The sequence below is a fragment of the Malus sylvestris genome, chromosome 2 (genome assembly GCF_916048215.2).
Source record: "Malus sylvestris chromosome 2, drMalSylv7.2, whole genome shotgun sequence".
Taxonomy (NCBI): Eukaryota; Viridiplantae; Streptophyta; class Magnoliopsida; order Rosales; family Rosaceae; genus Malus; species Malus sylvestris.
The window spans coordinates 28,537,927-28,559,122 of NC_062261.1; the positions used below are offsets into that span (position 1 = coordinate 28,537,927).

Consider the following 21,196-nt stretch of genomic DNA (forward strand, 5'->3'; position numbering starts at 1 on the left):
ACTATATTTTGCAAGGAGAAGCTAAAAAATTTCTTACTTGAGTCAGTGAACGGTAAACTGAATCAGTAAAATTAGAACCTGGGAGGCGAGTGGCAGTGGAGGGACCATCGCGACAATTGGCTCTGGAATTCTGGTGATTTTTGGAGTTTCTGAGATTGGCGGAGCATCGAAAGAGAGGGAATTGATTGAATGAGGGAGCGATAATTCTTGGTTGGTTTGAAGAGAGGAGCGGCGGCGAGCGAGGAAGCGAGTGAGGAAGAGATAGTGACGTCATGATTTGCTACTAGAAAATCAAGGAAAAGGCACTGCAATTGTACCAACCCAGAAGCAGTAGAAAGTATAAAACCCAATGATTTTTGGTAGGGTTTTCTGGTGTTTAACTCAAGAAGAAGAACCTGAAACACAAGAGTCTACCTCTCCGTTCTTTTTTCTTTCTTTCTTTTTTTTCTTTTTTTTTTAGACAAGAAAAAGTATTTTCTGCTAGAACGAATAAGAGCATTATTGGAGATGTCAAAACATAATGTTAAGAGGATTGTTAGATGACATTCAGTACTAGTAATTCTCTTTACTTAGTCTTAGGTTCAAATCTCGTGAATGGTGAATTCGATATCAAATTAGGCTACCTATTGTGTGGCTTTGCCGAACTCTTTATTTCCTTAGTGTAAAAATATCGATGTATTAAAAAAAAAAGATTGTTAGATACATGGTTGGAATCAAATTTGGACGTTGCCGCAGATGTTGGAGGCATAATTTCGAGCAATCTGCATAACAGAAAACAACCATAAGCAAGCCTAAGACTGAGGATTTCGATCAAAAACTCTCCGACGATCAAGTTAGTAAGTTGTTTTAGACTCAATCAGTGGGCAAAAGGAATTAAAGTGTGGAGATTGCGTTACCCAATACAAATCCTAGATGGGTATATTTATACAAACCGGTAGAGAGACCTTTTTAGGATATAATCTTTGTTCTAAGCTGGAAGAATCCTATAGGATATCAAGAAGTAGGTATTACAACCTTTTAGAGTTGTGATTACTTGCGACACACGCAAATTCGTAGATCATAGGAACTCCCAGACTTAAGAATAATCTAATTGAGTTCATATCTGGATCATATCGCATGTCTTGTGGAACAAACATGTTCATACCAATGAAGCCATTCGGACTTCTCTTATTGGCCCGAACAAGGTGATGGTGGAACTGCTACTCCGTCGGATTTAGCTCCACTCGGAGCTGGTGAGTCCATAATTGGATTTATGAGGTAACATTATTAGCCTTACTTCGACCTTAGAAAATCATGATCCCACAATTATTTCTAACTATATATTTGAAAGGCAACTTGTTTCCCTTGAGAATGGATAGTCATTCAAAGACTATGCCTTTCAGAGTAAGTTGGAGTACGTACTATTTAGCCTTCTTTCTTCGTTTGATGATCTAACGCTTAGAGAGTAATGGAGACGCTCCGAATTCAAACGTGTGATCTTGAATATCGTACCATAAAGTTTATGAAACTTTATGTTTGTTGCATGTGCACAAAAAACAAGAAATCACCTCAGATATTCTTGTTGATCTTAATTGTCATACTCGTTAATCCCAAGGTGAGTCGGTTGGCATTCAACAACCAGATCGTCCCATTGTGCGATGTGTATATAATCTTAAATCTCTTCCTTTCATTTTACCAAAATCCTCAAATTACCCAAGGAAAAAATGCTCCAACTTTCCTCACATACCAATTCAAAAATGGGTTTTTATTACAAATGGTCCATGAAATTGGCTCACCCCATCAAGATGGCTACTGAAATTGAAAATCAAATAATGTAATTCTTGAAAATGGATGTTGCAAATCAATGTGGTCATTTCGTTACAATTCCATTAAAATTTATGTCTTGTGCTGACGTGACACATAATTGGTCCCACAAGTTTAATTAAATATTACTATATGAATTAAAATGTTTAAATAATAGTTTTTTTAATTAAAAACTCAAAAGAAAAAATGAAAAGAAAAACAAGAAGGTGAACAATTCATCTTCTCCTTCACCTCCCACTAAAGCAACCACCCCAGTCCCCGCCCCACCCTACCCCATCTCGTTGCACATGTAACCGCAGCCAAACAGATGGCCCATCAGATCCAGAAACACGCAGAGGCCACCTAAATTTGGTAAAATACCTCTCCAGGTGATGAAAAAAAAAAGGTCTCCAGGTCAAAAAAATTATGTAGAACACATTTATAATATGTAACATTCTAATCCACGTACTTAACCATTAAATAGTTACCCCCTAATTATTCTCCCTATGCCTGCTAATTCACCTAGAAGACCAATTTCTCCTTCTCTTCTCTTCTTTCAGGGAACCCAGATTTCAATTTTCCAAATTTAGTTTGAAATTTGGAATCAAATTCCCAAAAAACATGAACGAAAATCCTAATCGACAAGACCGCAACCGCCGCCCAAAAAGCCGTCCATTTTTCTGTACGCGAAGGCGTTGTCGAGCTTGCTCGGCAAATGGAGGCCGCGTGTCTTCAACCCATCAACGTCATCAAGACTCAATTCCAGCTCGACCAAACTAGCACCTACAAAGGAATTGTCCAATGCAGTTTCACATGCAATGGGGTGGGGTGGGTTGTCGAGGTTGCTCAGGTGGGAGAAGAAGAAGATGATGAACAGTTCATCTTCTTCTTATTTTTTAAGTTTTTAATTCTATAAAACTAAAATTGTTTTTTATTCTTATAAACATTTTTAATCCACATGGTAATATTTAATTAGACTTGTGGGACTCATTTATGTGCCACATCAACACATAATAGAAATTTTAACAGAATTCTAACGAAAGTACCACATTGATTTGTAACATCTATTTTCAGGAACTATATTAATTGATTTTCAATTTTAGGAACCATATTGATGGAGTAGGTCAATTTTAGGGACTATTTGTGATTAAAACCCTTCAAAAATTCCCCAAATCCTTTCATTTTCCATCAATGGCATCTTCAAGCAAAACCTCTAAATCGTCCAAAGTTTCGCCTTATAACCTTCTGCTAATAAGGGTTCGCAGCCGAGAAGAAGTTCAGGTTTTTGTCAAGGGCCATTGGGATGTCCAAGGTCAGTGTAGGGTTTGGTGGGAATCAAGCTAGACATCTATACTAAAATTCTCGCATCATTTGTCCCATAGCGTCCATGCACCAGGATCTATCTTTGGTTTTTGGATTTAGGCTTGCGCTTTCCTCTCCCATATTTCCTAAAGAGTATCTTGATATGCTACGACATGGCCATCTGTGAGGTTCTTCGACGGTCAAGTTAGTGAACAGATTTATGCTCCGACATGGCCATCTGTATATTTTTTGCATAATAGGGTTATTAGGATATGGATGAAACCGACCCACAATTGTTACAATTCATCAATAACATTTTCAAGGGGCACTTTTGGGAGTGGAAGTATGACGTTGAGTGAGATGCAAAACTATAGCGAAATACTGAAAGAATAGCGGAGTAAAAGTGTTATTATTGTGTTTTTCAATAGTTATGGATGGTTATAATTTTTTTAGGTAAATGTTTTGTGGACGGTATTTTAAATATTTGTTTAATTTGCATTTGGATTCAAATTTGCATTTAATTGTTTATTTGGTTAATATACTTTGGTTTAAGTTTTTATTTGAATAAACTTTAAAGGAATACAAATTAAAATTTAATAATAATTAAAAACTTGTGCGACGATTCGTCGTCACAAAACGTTTATAAGGACAAAATTCGTGCGAGGAATGTGGTAATCGTTGCGCAAGATTCCAAAGAGAAAAACTTTGCGCAACGAATCCTTCGCCGAGCAAAGATCGTCGTCTTTATAAACAGATTGCTCAACTAAAAAGGTAGAAACTGTAGAAATTTACAATAGTAGCCTCTGCACCCTTCTCTCCCATCGCCTTCCTTCAATCCGGTGTCCCTCCCTCATTTTCTCTTAATTTCATATTTCATCCTCTAATACTCCCTCCATCTCAATCTCCATATTCTCTTCATACATCAATCGATTCCGATGTATTAGGTAGACGATTTGATTTTGTATTTAAAAGTATCATTGTCAATTCATATTAACACCATTAATTTTGTTGTCTATAGGGCTGTTGTATACGAGCAATGACTAAAATATCGATAATATTGGCGAAATATCGCCGATATTATCGTTTTTCAAAGAGATCGATATTTTCTCACGTATCCCCCTAATTGTCGTCAAAATATCACGATATTATCGATAATATCGCGATATATTCGATATTATCGAAACAATCGTCGTGGCTCCGTCGTCGGAAAGGCAGCCGAGGCTGCGTTGTTGCAGCTGCCCAGATCTCTCTCTGCAATCCAAGTTCGAGGGATTAGGGAAAGGGAAACACGGGGAAGTGGGGGGTGTGTGTGTCTGTCTACTTTGGGAATGAAAGTTGCAAAGAAGAGATGGGGGGAGAAGAATAAGAAAAGTTTGAAAAGTCAGAAGAAGAAGAAAACTGAAATGATGAAAAAGAAGATGGAGTGGAGGGGGGGAGAAGAAGAAAAAAAGTGAAAAGATAAAAGAGAAAAGTTTGAAAAGATGAAGAAGAAGATATAGAAGGAGAAAAGTCTGAAAAGATGAAAAAATGTGAACGGCAGCTATATTCGATATTATCGAAACAATCGTCGTGGCTCCGTCGTCGGAAAGGAAGCTGAGGCTGTGTTGTCGCAGCTGCCCAGATCTCTCTCTGTAATCCAGGTTCGAGGGGTTGGGGAAGGGGGAAACACGGGGAAGTGGGGGGTGTGTGTGTCTGTCTACTTTGGGAATGAGAGTTGCAAAGAAGAGATGGGGGGGAGAAGAAGAAGAAAAGTTTGAAAAGTTTGAAAAGTCAGAAGAAAAAGAAAAGTGAAATGATGAAGAAGAAGATGGAGTGGAGGGGGGAGAAGAAGAAGAAAAGTGAAAAGATAAAAGAGAAAAGTTTGAAAAGATGAAGAAGAAGATGTAGAAGGAGAAAAGTCCGAAAAGATGAAAAGATGTGAACGGCAGCAGGGCACTTGGGAAAGTGAAAAAGTCTCTGAAAAGATGCTTTGTTTGGCGTGGTGAAGTGTACCAGCCTCTGCCTTATCACAAAATGAAGGGGTAAACAATAATTACCCACTATCCCCTAATAAATAAATTATATAAATTATTTAGATAATATTTTATTATTTGTTTTTTTTTTAAACAACACCATATTACACTCTTGTATTATATTATTTTTCTTTTTATGATCAGAATAAGATAATCTTATATTATACTCTTATGTAGTATTAAGTCACTCATGTATCTTACCATGCAATGTATAAAGTGTAAAATATTGTACTAATTCATTATATATAAATGATTATGGTGTGTTTAAACTTTTTTCATTAATTACTACATATTTTCTACACTCATAATGTTTGCCAGCTTGCTATATAATCAACTTAAATCAGTTAAATCCATCATGCAATGAATTTCCTTCCAATTTTTTGTGATAAACTAATAGATAATTGACTAAATAAACATCCTGCAAAGTTTCAATAAAAATTTCCAAGTTTTTCTTACAATTTCCGTGGTTTTTATTCAATTTTTATCGATATCGATAATATCCCGATATTTTCATCAAAATTTCCGTGTTTTTAGACTACCGATATTTTATACTTTGTATACGAGTAGGGATTGGTGGGGAAAGATTTTGGAGGTATTATTTTTATTTTTTCTAATAACATAAATAAATTAAATTATATGTATATTATGTTGTCATTTTTAATTTATTTGTATGGAGATTGGGCCGGCATCAGTTTTATTACAAAAAGAAGGAAACTTGACTCGACTGCTGAGAAGGGGGATACAATTGTCCCACACCGGCCACAGCTCTGGTTATTAGTCATTTACATAAAGAAACTGCGCAACGAGAATTGTCCCTTCGGGACCTCCGTTCAATTTTTTTCCATGAAATTGAATGGATTTTGAAGCATTTTCCTTCTGTTTTTTTTTTTTTTTTCCCACCCAGTTTGGGTCAATTGGAATGCAGATTGAGGATCTTTTGGTGTTGGGAAGTATTTCACGCTTTGATGGGTCCGTCTCACTGTCTGACTGTCTGAATTTTCATATTCCAGGTTTGCCTACTAACTGTTTGATAAAATGACTTTGTTACTGTGGCCCTTAAAAGGTTGTTAAGCTTAAGCATATAGTTTTCTATGATCTCTGGACGATCCCTATATATATATATATATGTTGTGTTTATATGTGTGCGGGCGTGCGCACATTGTATTTGTATACCAGTTTCACTTGGTTGAAGCTCTTGAAAGACTCCATTTGGGTTTTGCTTGTTTTAGTTCAATAACAAATCCAAGATATGTTTCTTTTAGTTAGTTTACATAACGTGGGTGTTAAAGTTTTGAACTTTCATTTTGGTTGTTCGAGGCATTTGTAAATCACAGTCGTAGTCATTTACGATAGAAAATTTCTCCAAAGAAGATAATGTCTGCATTGCGATTGCAGGTAATGTATGTCGTATACGAATCTCATTGAGTTTCTAGTTCCAGATTTGCAAGTACATAGTTGGGAATACAAATGAATGTATTTCTCAAATCTCTAGTAAGTTGAGGTAGTTGATTATATTTTACAATATTTTTCAACTCTCTCACACTTCTTTTTTTTCTTTTAGCTAAGACACCATAGATTTGATTGCTAGATCGATTCCTAGCCATAGATTTGATTCCAGCGTATTGAGTTTCACCTTTATTTCTACTAAGCAGGGTTTTCTCTTAGTCAAAAATCAAGTGTCATCATAGTATTGTGGAACCTAATGGGTTAAGGTATAGTACCTATAGTAGACATATTTTAAAGAAATTAATCTCGACGAACAATTTCTCTTCAGTTTTCATTAATGCGCATCTATATGGAATAAAACAGAAATCTGGTAAGCAGTGCTGTTGTTTTGTTCTGTTTCTCTTCAGTGATTCCTCTACTTATTTGGTAAATGCTTAATCGAAGTACTTGTAGTTACGACTCGTTTGGTAATGCTTCTGTTTCGTGTAAACACAAAACATTTACTTTAGAATCTCCCAGAAAACACTTTGATATATATATATATATATATATTTAACCAGACATTACTTAATTTTCCACAATACATGATCATCTCTGTAATTCTTGATACTACAGTTATATAAACTCACCAATAACTTTGGCAGGATTTATTAGAAATGGTTTCGGTAGATTGTCCACATTCCGTACCTAACACTTCCCCTCATATCCATTCATGAAATGATCACAGACCAGATCATTTCATTTTTTTAAGCTACTGTCACGGATAGCCTGAAACTTGGGAATAAGTTTGTCTTTAGACGGCCAATTATCTTTGATGATAGGAACATCTGCAAAAGTCGCCGCCCATGCTGATAACAATGGAAACTCTTCTTTGGTTACCACTTTCATTCCTACTATGTCTTCAAACAAACTCTCGTAGTATGCAAGCCATCCAAGTGCAATATCCACAATTCCAATTTTCTCTCCGCCAAAGAATTTCTTTCCCTTTAGCTCTTCTTCCAAGTACTTCAAGTTCTCCTTGGCTTTTACAATACCTTCCTCTTGCTCTTTCCCTTCCTTGGTAAAGGATTCCCAAATAGATGGCGAAACCTTCATAAAAAATCACAAACCAAACCGAATAATCAAATATCGAAACTAAATTATGATATGAACTACAATTTTCTTTTAATTTGCTTCAGGCATGAGCAAGTTATAAAATATCGATGATATCGGAAATATCGGTAGTCCAAAAACACGGAAATTTCGATGGAAATATCGGAATATTATCGATATCGATAAAAATTGAATAAAAACCACGGAAATTGTAAGAAAAACTTGGAAATTTTTATTGAAATTTTTGCATGATGTTTATTTAGTCAATTATCTATTAGTTTATCACAAAAAATTGGAAGGAAATGCATTGCATGATAGATATAACTGATTTAAGTTGATTATTAGCGAGCTGGCAAACATTGTGAGTGTAGAAAATATATAGTAATTAATGAAAGAAGTTTAAACACACCATAATCATTTATATATAATGAATTAGTACAATATTTTACACTTTATACATTGCATGGTAAGATACATGAGTGACTTAGCAAGGTTTAAAATATCGATGATATCAGAAATATCGGTAGTCCAAAAACACGGAAATTTCGATAGAAATATCGGGATATTATGGATATTTTAGACCATGGGCATGAGCAAGTAGAGTAAGGTCATATACATAATACACCACTGAACGAAAAATGCAGCCAAATATCTGCAATTTACTGCGGAAATTTGCAAACTGATCCGACAGCGCATTTTCTTATTATTTCAGGTAAATAATGATGGTTCAGTTCAGTTATCTGATGCACTTTCACTCGATGTGTATACTTTTTGTGCAAGAAACTATCTGATTATGAAAGGCTAGTTCAGATTACCGTCTCATCGCAATATCTGGCCCAAAAGCGTGCAGTGGCTCGCTCAAGAGGATCTTCCGGCAGTAAGGGATTCTCCTTCCATGTTTCGTCGACATATTCAAGAATTATGAGTGACTCAACAACTGCATTTCCATTGTGCAGGAGCACTGGAATTTTCTTATGAATAGGGTTAGACTGAAGAAGTAAAGGGCTTTTGTTCGAAAGATCTTCGTAGATTGCTTCGTAAGGGATGCCTTTAAGTTGCAGCGCCCAAACGATTCTCAGGCCGAAAGGGCTTGACCATGACCTAAGGAGTTTCACTTCTGCCATTTTTGCTGGTAGTTTGAGCTATCTTCTGCTAGGCAGGCCTTTTATGCTTAATTTTCAGTGTGGAATTTCGCATGGTCTCCCTAGACTTCATTGTATTTATTATTGAAGCCTTCTATTTTGTAAAATTTGAATTGCTTCCCTGTATCTGATACATATCACTCGTTGCCATGTAATTTTACATGGTTTTTCATTTTTAATTAATTTTCTTAGTTTAATGCTTAGAAATGATAAGACATGCTATTTCTGTGTCTATGACACAATCTTTATTTTAGTTATTGAATTAAATAAATCAGACGGAAACAAAGACAGACAAACAATACGGTTGCGTAGGGGGAGAGAAAAAGTGGAATTTGGAAAAATACGAGGGAGAAAAGGTAGACGGTTTTTGTGTGAAATTAAATGATGATTGGGTTCTGTGATGTAAGCTGTGATGTAACCAAAGGAGAGAAGGTTCTGTTGGTTTTCTTCCAAGTTTGGGCTTTTGTTTTGGTCCAAGGTGCCGGCTGTGTAAAGGTTACGAGATTCTACCGTGAAGTGGGACCCGTGTGTCAAAGTGTATATTATTATTAAGAAGAGGTGAACGTGAACGGTTAGAAATTATTTCAATAATTTAGAAAATGAGAATTTTCATGTAAATTAACATTTTATCAATTAGAATATTAAACCACATGTAAAAATTGGTCACAATTACACTTATAAAAATGATTTTCTAACACTCTTATTATCTTCTCACATACTCTTTTTTATTTCTAGTTATCAAATTAAATAAATAAAACAAAATTAACGCGCATTGTTAAACAAAACTACACGAGAGACTGAAAACATGTGTGTGTTAGTTTATCGTTTCTCACACACTTTTTATTTAGTTCAGAGTCACTTTTGACATCAGTGGTGGGGGTGGATGGTGCAGTCGACGTGATCGGTGTGGTTGGTGTGGCTTCTGTGGCTGATGAGGCTGGTGCGGATGGTGCTGCATCTACTCTGGTTGCAGATACATCTACCGTTGAATGTTGAGAAGTAGGTGGAAAAGGTGAGCCAAAAGGCCCTGATGCTGAAGCTGGTGGAAATGGAAAAGGTGACCCAGGAGAAAATCCAGCATTGTTGAACTGGCTATCTTGTGGATTCATTTGACCCATCAAAGTCTTAAAAGCCTGTTGCATTGCCTAGTTCTGAAAGAATATGGTTTATTGATCTAACTGTCTGAAGTTTAAAATTGGAATTTACACACCAAAGATATGAATCAAAGCTACATCACTTGTGAGAGTAATTACTAACTGTACTCTATTAGATTGAAAAACTTAAAAGAATACGTGCGGATAACAAGCTTTCCCTAACCCAGAACGAAAATTGGATCACAAATCTTATTTGCCTAATACTTGGTACGACAACTTGACTTTTGCAGCACAACACCTTAACTCAACAAACATAACAGATGTCATATGAAATCCCCTGCTAAACTGGATATATACCGTTGAAATTTCAAAGGATATTTATTATCTTACTTGAAAATGGTTTGAGTCTAACAAAGAGTATCTTGATATGCTACGACATGGCCATCTGTGAGGTTTTTCGACAGTCAAGTTAGTGAACAATTTTAGACTCAAGCATTGGGTAAGAGAATTCAAGTATAAAGATTGTGTTACTAGGGATTTTGCATGTTAGAGTCGCACGCCATGCTTCAACATGATATTTGGGGTGCTCGTGTGGACCAATTGTTATGCGGAGTGGGCATCTTGGAAAATGGTGCCCGAGGAGCTAAAGAAGTATATGGTGCAAGAGTTATCTGTAAGTTCGAATTAGTGAATTAATAATTGTTTATGTTAAATAGTATATTACAGTGATTACTAACTGTATATTTTTTGCATAAGAGATTAGGATATTGATGAAACCGACCCAAAGTTGTTACAATTCATCGATAACATCTTCAAGGGGCACTTTTGGGAGTGGAAGTATGACGTTGAGCGAGATGCAGAACTACAGTGAAATACTGAAGAATAGCGGAGTAAAAGTGTTATTATTTTGTTTTTCAATAGTTATGGACAAATTATAATTTTTTTAGGTAAATGTTTTTGTGGACGGTATTTTAAATATTTGTTTAATTTGCATTTGGATTTAAATTTGCATTTAATTGTTTATTTGGTTAATATAATTTGGTTTAAGTTTTTATTTGAATAAACTTTAAAGGTGTTTATACCATACTTAGGGCCTCCATATTTAGATCTCGTATAAATACTCGGAGGACTCAAATGTAATTATGTAATAAAGGTGTGGGCAAATATGTAATAAGTGAGGAGCCCTTATTCTATAAAAGGACCCATCATTCTCCTCATTAGAGGAGGCCAATTCTTAGGCCATACTCTCACCCTTTCAGAGCTCTCATCCTCACAGAGAAGCTCTCTATATCCTCTTCAACATCTCAGAGAAATACACAATCAGTGTGGACGTAGCCTAAACATTGGGATGAACCACGATACCTTTTGTGTTATTTACTTTCTTGCAGATTCACGATCGGATTTACGTTGTTCCAAGACCCCTCCGGTTTTGTGCATCAACATTTGGCGCCGTTTGTGGGAAACGACAAGAAAAGCTATGTCGGTTCTCTTTCAATTTTTTCACCTCCACCGTGAATTTGCACAACCCAAGAACCCAAAACCTCACCTTTTGGCTTTTCTAGAAAACCTTCACTCAATTCTCTCTCTGTGTGTGGTACTTCCAGCTCCGGAGACATCATCATCGCCAACAGAGTCACGTTGTAGGAGCTTAAACAATCCAGTAGTAATGGGGATCATCGAAAGGATCAAGGAAATTAAGGTTGAAATGGCTCGGACTCAGAAAAATAAAGCCACAGAGTATCATCTTGGCCAGCTCAAGGCAAAGATTGCCAAGCTCAGGACTCAACTTTTGGGAGCTTCCAAAAGGGTCTAGCGGAGATGGAGATGGTTTCAATGGATGAGAGGCCCAAGATGGAGCTGATATCGATTCCGGCGACCCCACGTGGGGTGTCGACGCTGGAGATACATACCCCATCTGATCAGAGGTCCCCTCGTCTGCTGTCCAATGAGGCGAAGCCGTTCACGGCCTGGACTCCAACGTCATTCATCTCGTCGAGGTTCCTCAGCGCCATCGGGACGCCCATGAAGCTGGTGCTGGTCAACATGAAATGATACTTGGAGGAGGTGGGCCACCTCACCAAACTCAACATGTGGGACGCGTGGCTTCCCATCACCGAATCCCGCAATGGCAACGCTCGCTGCGTTGCGTTTCATAACCTCAATGCCGGTGTTGACTTCCAGGCCCTGGTGCTTCTCGTCGCCATCTTTTTTCTCGGTGGAAACCCAAGAACCAAACATTTTCTTAGCCCTCTGCCTCCAGATCAGGACCCCACCATCAAAATTCTGTTCGGAATCTTGGTTCGCAACGCAAAGAAAATTCTGAGGCTGTCTCTGGTGGAGTGTCTCTGGCCTGATCGATAGTCTGGATGGTGAAACCCTCATCGTCGACAATTGATTTCACCAGCCTCTGCAGCTCATTCTTCAACTCTGCCGCCTTGGCTACCGCTGTCGGATCACAGTCGAAAACCGTTCGTATTCACCTCCTCCACACTTACAGTCTTGCATGAGTTTTGCGATCTGAGAGAGTTGCTCGCATTTCATCTCTGAAGTCTCCTGCAATCTGAAGTCCGAAGTCTCCACTGATTTTGTTGGCAAAAACAGAAAGGGAAAAGAGACACTCCACATGATTTCCTTGTCTGCCATCTGCAAAAGGAAAAAGAAAAAGAAAAAGGGGCCTCAGGAGCATAGGAGAAACAAAAGCAGAAAAGAGAAAGTAAAAGCAAAAGAAAGCAGAAAAGGAAAAGCCGAAAAGAAGATGCTCCACTATTCCACTATTCCATTATCCCACATGATAACATGATTAAAGATAAGAAGATGCCCACCAAGGTTCCCCGTCTCCACTTTCTGTTGGACCAGAAGATGCCCATCAACATGCTGAAAACATGTAATTTATTTTTCTTATTTTTCGGAGACATATGTATAAACCCCATCAGAGGGTAATGAAAAAAAAAAAAAGGGCAAGCCCAAAATAATGGGCTGCAATACTATGTAGAGGGCGAAGACCCATATGCCCAAAAGAGTCAGGCCCTCTGTTATCACCAACCAGGTGATCAAAAGTACGTCCAGTACTACAAAAATTATTCGGCAACCTGCCGCTATTATCACCAACCAGGTGATCAAAAGTACGCCTAGTACTCCAAAATTATTCGGCACTCTGTCACTATTATCACCAACCAAGTGATCAAAAGTACATCTAGTACTACAAAAATTATTCAGTACCCTGCCGCTATTATCACCAACCAAGTGATCAAAAGTACGCCAAGTACTCCAAAATTATTTGGCAGCCTGCCGCTATTACCACCAACCAGGTGATTAAAAGTACGTCCAGTACTCCAAAATTATACATGAGCATTACTCATGTCAATCATACATAAACATTCATGAACATCATTCATGTCAACATTCATGAGCATCACTCATGTCAACGTTCATGAGCATCACTCATATAAATGTTCATGAGCATCACTCATGTCAATCAGCTTCAAAAGATTCATTTACAAAGCTCCAGCTTCAAAATCTTCATTTACAAATCTCCAGCTTCAAAAGCTTCACTTGCAAAGCTTCACCTACAAAGCTTCAGTGTAGGGTACATAAATGCTGCCTACGAACAACCGCCACTTCGGCCCATACATGGATTCAATTTGAAGTCTCCAGCCAACAGACTCTATTGACCGAAGACTTGGGGGACTACATTATGTACCATATATTGGGCCTCATGAAAAATACTTGGGGGACTTAGCCCATTATTTATGTATTGAGGAGTGAGCCCTTATTCTATAAAAGGGACTCCCTCACTATCATTAGAGAGCACCCATTATTTATGTACTGAGGAGCGAGCTCTTATTTTATAAAAGGGACTCCCTCACCATCATTAGAGAGCATCGCCGCCTACTGAGCAACCGTCTCGCCGCGAGCATCACTCATAACCCATTATTCATGTACTGAGGAGCGAGCCTTTATATTATAAAAGGGACTCCCTCACCATCATTAGAGAGCATCGCCGCCTACTGAGCAACCACCTCATCGCGAGCATCAACTCTAGCCCATCATTCATGTATTGAGGAGCGAGCCCTTATTCTATAAAAGAGACTCCCTCATCTTCAACGCCACAAGCCGAGCCAACCAAGGCAACATAAGCCACAACAAGAGTAGTTTCGCAACATGTGCTACTTCGAGTTGAGCATCATTTCAAATTGGGCACCGCCTCATATCGAGTATCAGTTCTAGACGACATCTAGTTACTTCGGCCCACACACGGACTAAATTTCAAGTCTCTAGCCAAAAGACTCTCTTGACTGAAGACTTGGGGGACTACTGTTTATACCATACTTAGGGTCTCCGTATTTAGATCTCGTATAAATACTCGGAGGACTCAAATGTAATTATGTAATAAAGGTAGGGGCAAATATGTAATAAGTGGGGAGCCCTTATTCTATAAAAGGACACATCACTCTCCTCATTAGGGGAGGCCAATTCTTAGGCTATACCTTCACCCTCTCAGAGCTCTCATCCTCACAGAGAAGCTCTCTTTATCCTCTTCAACATCTCAGAGAAATACACAATCAGTGTGGACGTAACCCAAACATTGGGGTGGACCACGACATCTCTTTTGTTATTTACTTTCTTGCAGATTCACGGTCGGATTTACGTTGTTTCAAGACCCCTCCGGTTTTGTGCATAAACAAAAGGAATACGAATTAAAATTTAATAATAATTAAAAACTTGTGCGACGATTCGTCGTCACAAAAAGTTTATAGGGACGAAATTTGTGCGAGGAATGTGGTAATCGTTGCGCAAGATTTCGAAGAGAAAAACTTTGTGCGACGAATCCTTCGCCGCGCAAAGATCATCATGTTTATAAATAGATTGCTCAGCTACAAAGGCAGAAACTGTAGAAATTTACAATAGCAGCCTTTGCACCCTTCTCTCCCATCGCCTTCCTTCAATCCAGCGTCCCTCCCTCCTTTTCTCTTAATTTCATATTTCATCGTCTAATACTTCCTCCATCTCAATCTCCATATTCTCTTCGTATATCGATCGATTCCGGTGTATTAGGTAGATGATTTGATTTTGTATTTAAAAGTATCATTGTCAATTCATATTAACACCATTAATTTTGTTGTCTATATGGCTGTTGTATACGAGTAGGGATCGGTGGGGAAAGATTTTGGAGGTATTATTTTTATTTTTTCTAATAACATAAATAAATAAATAAAATTATATGTATATTACGTTGTCATTTTTAATTTATTTGTATGGAGATTGGGCCGGCATCAGTTTTATTACAAAAAGAAGGAAACTTGACTGCTGAGAAGGGGGATACAATTGTCCCACACCAGGTACAGATAGTCCTTTACATAAAGAAACTGCGCAACGAGGAATGTCCATTCGGGACCTCCGTTCAAATTTTTTCCATGAAATTGAATGGATTTTGAAGCATTTTCCTTCTGTTTTTTTTTTTCCACCCAGTTTGGGTCAATTGGAATGCAGATTGAGGATCTTTTGGTGTTGGGAAGTATTTCACGCTTTGATGGCTCTGTCTCACTGTCTGACTGTCTGAATTTTCATATTCCAGGTTTGCCTACTAACTGTTTGATAAAATGACTTTGTTACTGTGGCCCTTAAAAGATTGTTAAGCTTAAGCATATAGTTTTCTATGATCTCTGGACGATCCCTCTCTCTCTCTCTCTCTCTCTCTATGTATATATATATATATATATATATATATATATGTTGTGTTTATATGTTTGCGGGCGTGCGCACATTGTATTTGTATACCAGTTTCACTTGGTTGAAGCTCTTGAAAGACTCCATTTGGGTTTTTGCTTGTTTTAGTTCAATAACAAATCCAAGATATGTTTCTTTTAGTTTATATAACGTGGGTGTTAAAGTTTTGAACTTTCATTTTGGTTGTTCGAGGCATTTGTAAATCACAGTCGTAGTCATTTACGGTAGAAAATTTCTCCAAAGAAGATAATGTATGCATTGCGATTGCAGGTAATGTATGTCGTATACGAATCTCATTGACTTTCTAGTTCCAGATTTGCAAGTACATGAAACATTTACTTTAGAATCTCCCAGAAAACACTTTCATATATATATATATATACACACACATATATATATATATATTAACCAGACATTACTTATTTTTCCAAAATACATGATCATTTCTGTAATTCTTGATACTACAGTTATATAAACTCACCAATAACTTTGGCAGGATTTATTAGAAATGGTTTCGATAGATTGTCCACATTCCGTACCTAACACTTCCCCTCATATCCATTCATGAAATGATCACAGACCAGATCATTTCATTCTTTTACGATACTGTCACGGATAGCCTGAAACTTGGCAATAAGTTTGTCTTTAGACGGCCAATTATCTTTGATGATAGGAACATCTGCAAAAGTCGCCGCCCATGCTGATAACAATGGAAACTCTTCTTTGGTTACCACTTTCATTCCTGCTATGTCTTCAAACAAACTCTCATAGTATGCAAGCCATCCAAGTGCAATATCCACAATTCCAATTTTCTCTCCGCCAAAGAATTTCTTTCCCTTTAGCTCTTCTTCCAAGTACTTCAAGTTCTCCTTGGCTTTTACAATACCTTCCTCTTGCTCTTTCCCTTCCTTGGTAAAGGATTCCCAAATAGATGGCAAAACCTTCATAAAAAATCACAAACCAAACCGAATAATCAAATATCGAAACTAAATTATGATATGAACTACAATTTTCTTTTAATTTGCTTTAGGCATGAGCAAGTAGATTAAGGTCATATACATAATACACCACTGAACGAAAAAATGCAGCCAAATATCTGCAATTTACTGCGGAAATTTGCAAACTGATCCGACAGCGCATTTTCTTGCTATTTCAGGTAAATAATGATGGTTCAGTTCAGCTATCTGATGCACTTTCACTCGATGCGTATACTTATCGTGCAAGAAACTATCTGATTATGAAAGGCTAGTTCAGATTACCTTCTCATCGCCATATCTGGCCCAAAAGCGTGCAGTGGCTCGCTCAAGAGGATCTTCCGGCAGTAAGGGATTCTCCTTCCATGTTTCGTCGACATATTCAAGAATTATGAGTGACTCAACAACTGCATTTCCATTGTGCAGGAGCACTGGAATTTTCTTATGAATAGGGTTAGACTGAAGAAGTAAAGGGCTTTTGTTCGAAAGATCTTCGTAGATTGTTTCGTAAGGGATGCCTTTAAGTTGCAGCGCCCAAACGATTCTCAGGCCGAAAGGGCTTGACCATGTCCTAAGGAGTTTCACTTCTGCCATTTTTGCTGGTAGTTTGAGCTATCTTCTGCTAGGCAGGCCTTTTATGCTTAATTTTCAGTGTGGAATTTCGCATTGTCTCCCTAGACTTCATTGTATTTATTATTGAAGCCTTCTATATTGTAAAATTTGAATTGCTCCCCCGTATCTGATATATATCACTCGTTGCCACGTAATTTTACATGATTTTTCATTTTTAATTAATTTTCTCTAAAAAATCAAACTCTAGTTAGTTTAATGCTTAGAAATGATAAAACATGCTATTTCTGTGTCTGACACAATCTTTATTTTAGTTATTGAATTAAATAAATCAAACGGAAACAAAAAACAGACAAACAATACGGTTGCATAGGAGGGGGGAGAGAAAAAGTGTGGAAGTTGGAAAAATATGAGGGATAAAGTGAGTGGAGAGAAAAGGTAAAGGGTTTTTGTGTGAAATTAAATGATGATTGTGCTCTGTGATGTAACCAAAGGAGAGAAGGTTCTGTTGGTTTTCTTCCAAGTTTGGACGTTTGTTTTGGTCCAAGGTGCCGGCTGTGTAGAGATGCCCCTTGTTATGAGATTCTGTCGTGAAGTAGGCTTAAATGATTCTTTCTACTAAACTATTTTGTTGTGAGGCATCCGTGTGTCAAAAATGTATATTATTATTAAGGAGAGGGGAAGGGTTCGGAATTATTCCAATAATTTAGAAAATGAGAATTTTCGAACCTTAGACGCATGTGTGTAAACTAACATTTTATCCACTAGGACATTAGACCACGTGCAAAAATTGGCCACAATTACACTTACAAAAACGATTTTCTAACACTCTTATTATCTTCTCACATACTCTTTTTTATTTCTAGTTATTGAATTAAATAAATAAAACAAAATTAACAAGCATTGTTAAACAAAAATACACGAGAGACTGAAAAATATGTGTGTGTCAAAATACACGAGAGACTGAAAAATATGTGTGTCAGTTTAGAGTTTCTCACACTTACTAACCCCTCTAGTTTTTGGGCCATTGAGTGTGCCTTTTTAAAGGCCTACTAAACGAGCCGAAATACAGTCAAGTCTGTGAGCCCAAACCAACTTCATGGCCCAAATGTATGCGAACATCACACAGCTTCTCTTTACCGATCTGTGGTGAAGAAGATTAAAAAGAAACCCAAAAGAGATTCAGAGATGGCAGCCGTTCCTCCGTCGTCGTTTAAGTAAAATAAGTGCTCTCCCACGGCGGCGGGCCCCAAACTCAGTACTCTTTTATTGCTACCATTGTGTAGAACAAATTGAATATTTTTTTTTGAACAAATGATATTTTCTAAGGGGATGAGTTGAGCCTTACAATGTGTTAGCAATAATGTGGTTTAAATTCGCTTTTGGTGAGAATCGAACCTAAGATCTTTTACTAACAAGTGAAAAGAAATACCACTAGACCGTAGTACTAAGTTGCGCAGAACAAATTGATTTGGCTAAGGCAAGACTGGGAAAGCTGAATTCTTCTTGATATGACTTGGCTTGCGGAAAATAGGAAGTGCTATGAGGACCAACTGCCAAAGAGCTTGCAGAGTTTGGGGTTAAGGAAACGGCTTTGCTTCAGTCCATCCCTTTAAGGGGGCATTCCTCCCGGTACCGGATAAATCATGTATGCAAACTGTTTTCTTTGTGTGCTTTTCTTTTGTGCATCGGACTATGAATAGCGAGTCAAGAGAAATGACTCCGTCATAGTCCGACCTCACAAGGAAGGAGCCAAGTAGTGTCGATAAGAAAGTTTAGTATCAGTGACAAGGATGAACTAAAATGGTTAACTTCCAAAAGACAACTATTTGTATATGATTAAGTTCAAACACCATTCTCCTTGTACATTATTATGCAGCCACAATCATCCAACTGACGAGACTAATTTTTTTAACCCAAAACATATAATATAATCAAGAAGTCTTTTAAATAGACCATAGAAGGATTGAACTGAGAACAAACTTGCAGCTAATCGAACTCCTAGCCCGCTTATTGAAACAACAGAACAATAAGAGTCAGAAGGGATGCATAAACTGAATTGGGCAATCTCTGCACAACCTTTCCGACACCCGGTAAACCCTCGGTAGCCCTCTTTGTCGCTATTGCAACCACCGGTGCTGCAACCAGTTTGAGGATCAGTCCTTGACTGACAACAACCAATGTGTCCGCTGTCAACTGCTTGATGAACTTTGCAAACTCTTCGCTGTCAATCTCTTCATCAAGATTGAGATCGTTTTCCTGCAAATATTTGGGGTAAACATTATTAAACGAATTAAACGAGTTTCACTAAAGGCAAGTCGTTGATTCAACATTTTCTATAAGAGAATAATGAGCTCATATCCATATTCGAACGGTTTCTATAGGTTTTCTAAACGGGAAACCTTAGACAAATTCTCAACATGGATTCTTACCTACCAAACAGCAGCAACGATAGTATTTCTTTATATAACAAACAGCAGAAACTTGAACATTTGTAGTCGACAAAGAGACATAAATGAAACTAAACTCACAAAATTTTATAACATCTGACCTGACATACAAGTCACAAACAACATATAGACATTCTCATCATCTCATGCCTTCAGGAAGATATCTCGATGGAAATTATACATAAAGTAGACTATAGACATTAGAATCAGATTATGAAAGAGGTGCCAGGTGAAGACTTTCTTCAGTGCCTCAGCCAATATCCCTACTGAAAAAAGATGATGAATTTTGCAGTCAAATGGACTTATCTTCAAAATTTCTAACATTTAAGTGCTTAAACAGAACAAAAGTGAACTTAGGTAATCAGAAGATGAAGAAACTTAAAAGTCTACATGGAGCAGAATAAATTGGTCATATATATAGAACCTCAAACAAACTGGTCACATCTTGCTAAACCAGAGTACATAAAGGACAAAGAGTAGCTTCTCTCTAACCACAGCAACTTAAACGTGTTTCAGTTCATTTTCCATGCATATGAGAAAGAGTATGGTTTATTGATCTAACTGTCTGAAGTTTAAAATTGGAATTTACACACCAAAGATATGAATCAAAGCTACATCACTTGTGAGAGTAATTACTAACTGTACTCTATTAGATTGAAAAACTTAAAGGAATACGTGTGGATAACAAGCTTTCCCTAACCCATAACGAAAATTGGATCACAAATCTTATTTGCCTAATACTTGGTACGACAACTTGACTTTTGCAGCACAACACCTTAACTCAACAAAGATAACAGATGTCATATGAAATCCCCTGCTAAACTGGATATATACCGTTGAAATTTCAAAAGATATTATCTTACTTGAAAATGGTTTGAGTCTAACAAATTTCATTTCAACCGTTTGATTGTATCCAACAAAAAAAATCCCTGTATTAGAAAACTGATCATGATTCTAATTCATCCTCATGTCTTATTAAACAACTAGAGTACCTTCATCATAGCTCTGACAGTATCTTTGGAGGGTGGATCAATATGCGGGCCGGGTAAATGCTTATTGATATCACTAGAACAGGAAGATTAAAAAACAATCAGCTAAAATTAGCAGCATGATTTGTCAATCAGTTAAAAAAAAAGGGAATACGTTTAGCACGAAAGCTCCTCACTTGTACACAAGTAGTACACCGATGTACAGATCCTCAAAATTCAAGTTAGCCCTTTCTCTCTCATTTTTAAAATGATCAAACACCTTATCTGTAATCCTGCTTATTTGCTTTCGCCTCCATTGCTTACCTGCAATCTGGAAAATTATCAGACACCTTATAAACATACATGTAATTAACGGTTATGTTTCATCTCTAGTAATTTAACATAACATGTCAGATTGTCTGTGCCGGTGAATATTTACAATTTACTTATAGATGTTACGAGTGTGGAAAGATGGAGAAGCCATTGAAACTAAAACCCAACAGAAAACAGGTAAAATTCAGAACTGGAAAGAAAACAACATTAATGATGTCGAAGGAATAGAGAGGACCTTGTAACCTATCGAGGACCTGTCCAATGGCTCAGTAGTGGGCTCAGTACAGAGGTTTTTGCGAGTTGG

General features: G+C 37.4%; 4 protein-coding genes and 1 long non-coding RNA gene across 9 annotated transcripts in view; 1 reads left to right on the top strand and 4 right to left on the bottom strand.

The window, feature by feature from the left end:
- The window catches only part of LOC126589930 (protein TIC 40, chloroplastic-like), a 33,224-nt gene that overhangs the window by 9,363 nt on the left and 2,665 nt on the right, over positions 1-21,196 (bottom strand). The window contains exon 1 of one of the 3 annotated variants that reach the window (XM_050255379.1): positions 79-470. The exons of the other annotated variants lie outside the window; for them this stretch is intronic. Coding sequence (XP_050111336.1) covers positions 79-274 — 196 coding nt within the window. The 5' untranslated portion in view covers positions 275-470. Of the gene's footprint in view, positions 1-78; positions 471-21,196 lie in introns of those variants that run through there. 3 annotated transcript variants of the gene reach the window in all.
- LOC126590101 (uncharacterized) lies at positions 5,700-17,362 on the top strand. Of its 2 annotated transcripts, none has more exons than XR_007612060.1 (2): positions 5,700-6,106; positions 16,754-17,362. It is a non-coding gene; the product is annotated as an uncharacterized LOC126590101 (long non-coding RNA). The 2 variants fall into 2 exon arrangements; XR_007612061.1 differs by lacking the exon at positions 5,700-6,106 and adding an exon at positions 15,216-15,445.
- On the bottom strand, positions 7,056-8,788 carry LOC126589990 (probable glutathione S-transferase). Its single transcript, XM_050255459.1, has 2 exons — positions 8,450-8,788; positions 7,056-7,631 (listed from the first exon to the last, which is right to left on the bottom strand). Exons 1-2 carry the CDS (start codon positions 8,756-8,758, stop codon positions 7,281-7,283), a joined length of 660 nt encoding a protein of 219 aa, XP_050111416.1. The 5' UTR covers positions 8,759-8,788; the 3' UTR covers positions 7,056-7,280.
- Positions 7,056-17,165, bottom strand: LOC126589978 (probable glutathione S-transferase). 2 transcript variants are annotated; one of them, XR_007612008.1, is made up of 3 exons: positions 16,857-17,165; positions 15,985-16,538; positions 7,056-7,108 (listed from the first exon to the last, which is right to left on the bottom strand). XR_007612008.1 is itself a non-coding variant. In XM_050255450.1 (3 exons), the coding sequence occupies exons 1-2, from the start codon at positions 17,163-17,165 to the stop codon at positions 16,188-16,190; spliced, it is 660 nt and encodes a 219-aa protein (XP_050111407.1). In that variant the 3' UTR covers positions 7,056-7,241; positions 16,144-16,187. The 2 variants fall into 2 exon arrangements, 1 of the variants encoding a protein (XP_050111407.1); XM_050255450.1 differs by having other exon boundaries at positions 7,056-7,241; positions 16,144-16,538.
- On the bottom strand, positions 18,949-20,935 carry LOC126590018 (uncharacterized). The gene is made up of 3 exons (XM_050255492.1): positions 20,757-20,935; positions 20,584-20,656; positions 18,949-19,400 (listed from the first exon to the last, which is right to left on the bottom strand). The coding sequence occupies exons 1-3, from the start codon at positions 20,918-20,920 to the stop codon at positions 19,152-19,154; spliced, it is 486 nt and encodes a 161-aa protein (XP_050111449.1). The 5' UTR covers positions 20,921-20,935; the 3' UTR covers positions 18,949-19,151.

Excerpts from the sequence above, each read along its gene's own strand:
- LOC126589990 (XM_050255459.1), bottom strand. The coding sequence starts at position 8,758 with ATGGCAGAAGTGAAACTCCTTAGGTCATGGTCAAGCCCTTTCGGCCTG. Across the intron at positions 7,632-8,449 it reads CCAGATATTGCGATGAGACG|GTTTCGCCATCTATTTGGGA; the intron begins GTAATCTGAACT and ends TTTTTTATGAAG.
- LOC126589978 (XM_050255450.1), bottom strand. The coding sequence starts at position 17,165 with ATGGCAGAAGTGAAACTCCTTAGGACATGGTCAAGCCCTTTCGGCCTG. Across the intron at positions 16,539-16,856 it reads CCAGATATGGCGATGAGAAG|GTTTTGCCATCTATTTGGGA; the intron begins GTAATCTGAACT and ends TTTTTTATGAAG.
- LOC126590018 (XM_050255492.1), bottom strand. The coding sequence starts at position 20,920 with ATGTTTATAAGGTGTCTGATAATTTTCCAGATTGCAGGTAAGCAATGG. Across the intron at positions 20,657-20,756 it reads GGTGTACTACTTGTGTACAA|TGATATCAATAAGCATTTAC; the intron begins GTGAGGAGCTTT and ends TTCCTGTTCTAG. Across the intron at positions 19,401-20,583 it reads CTGTCAGAGCTATGATGAAG|GAAAACGATCTCAATCTTGA; the intron begins GTACTCTAGTTG and ends AAATATTTGCAG.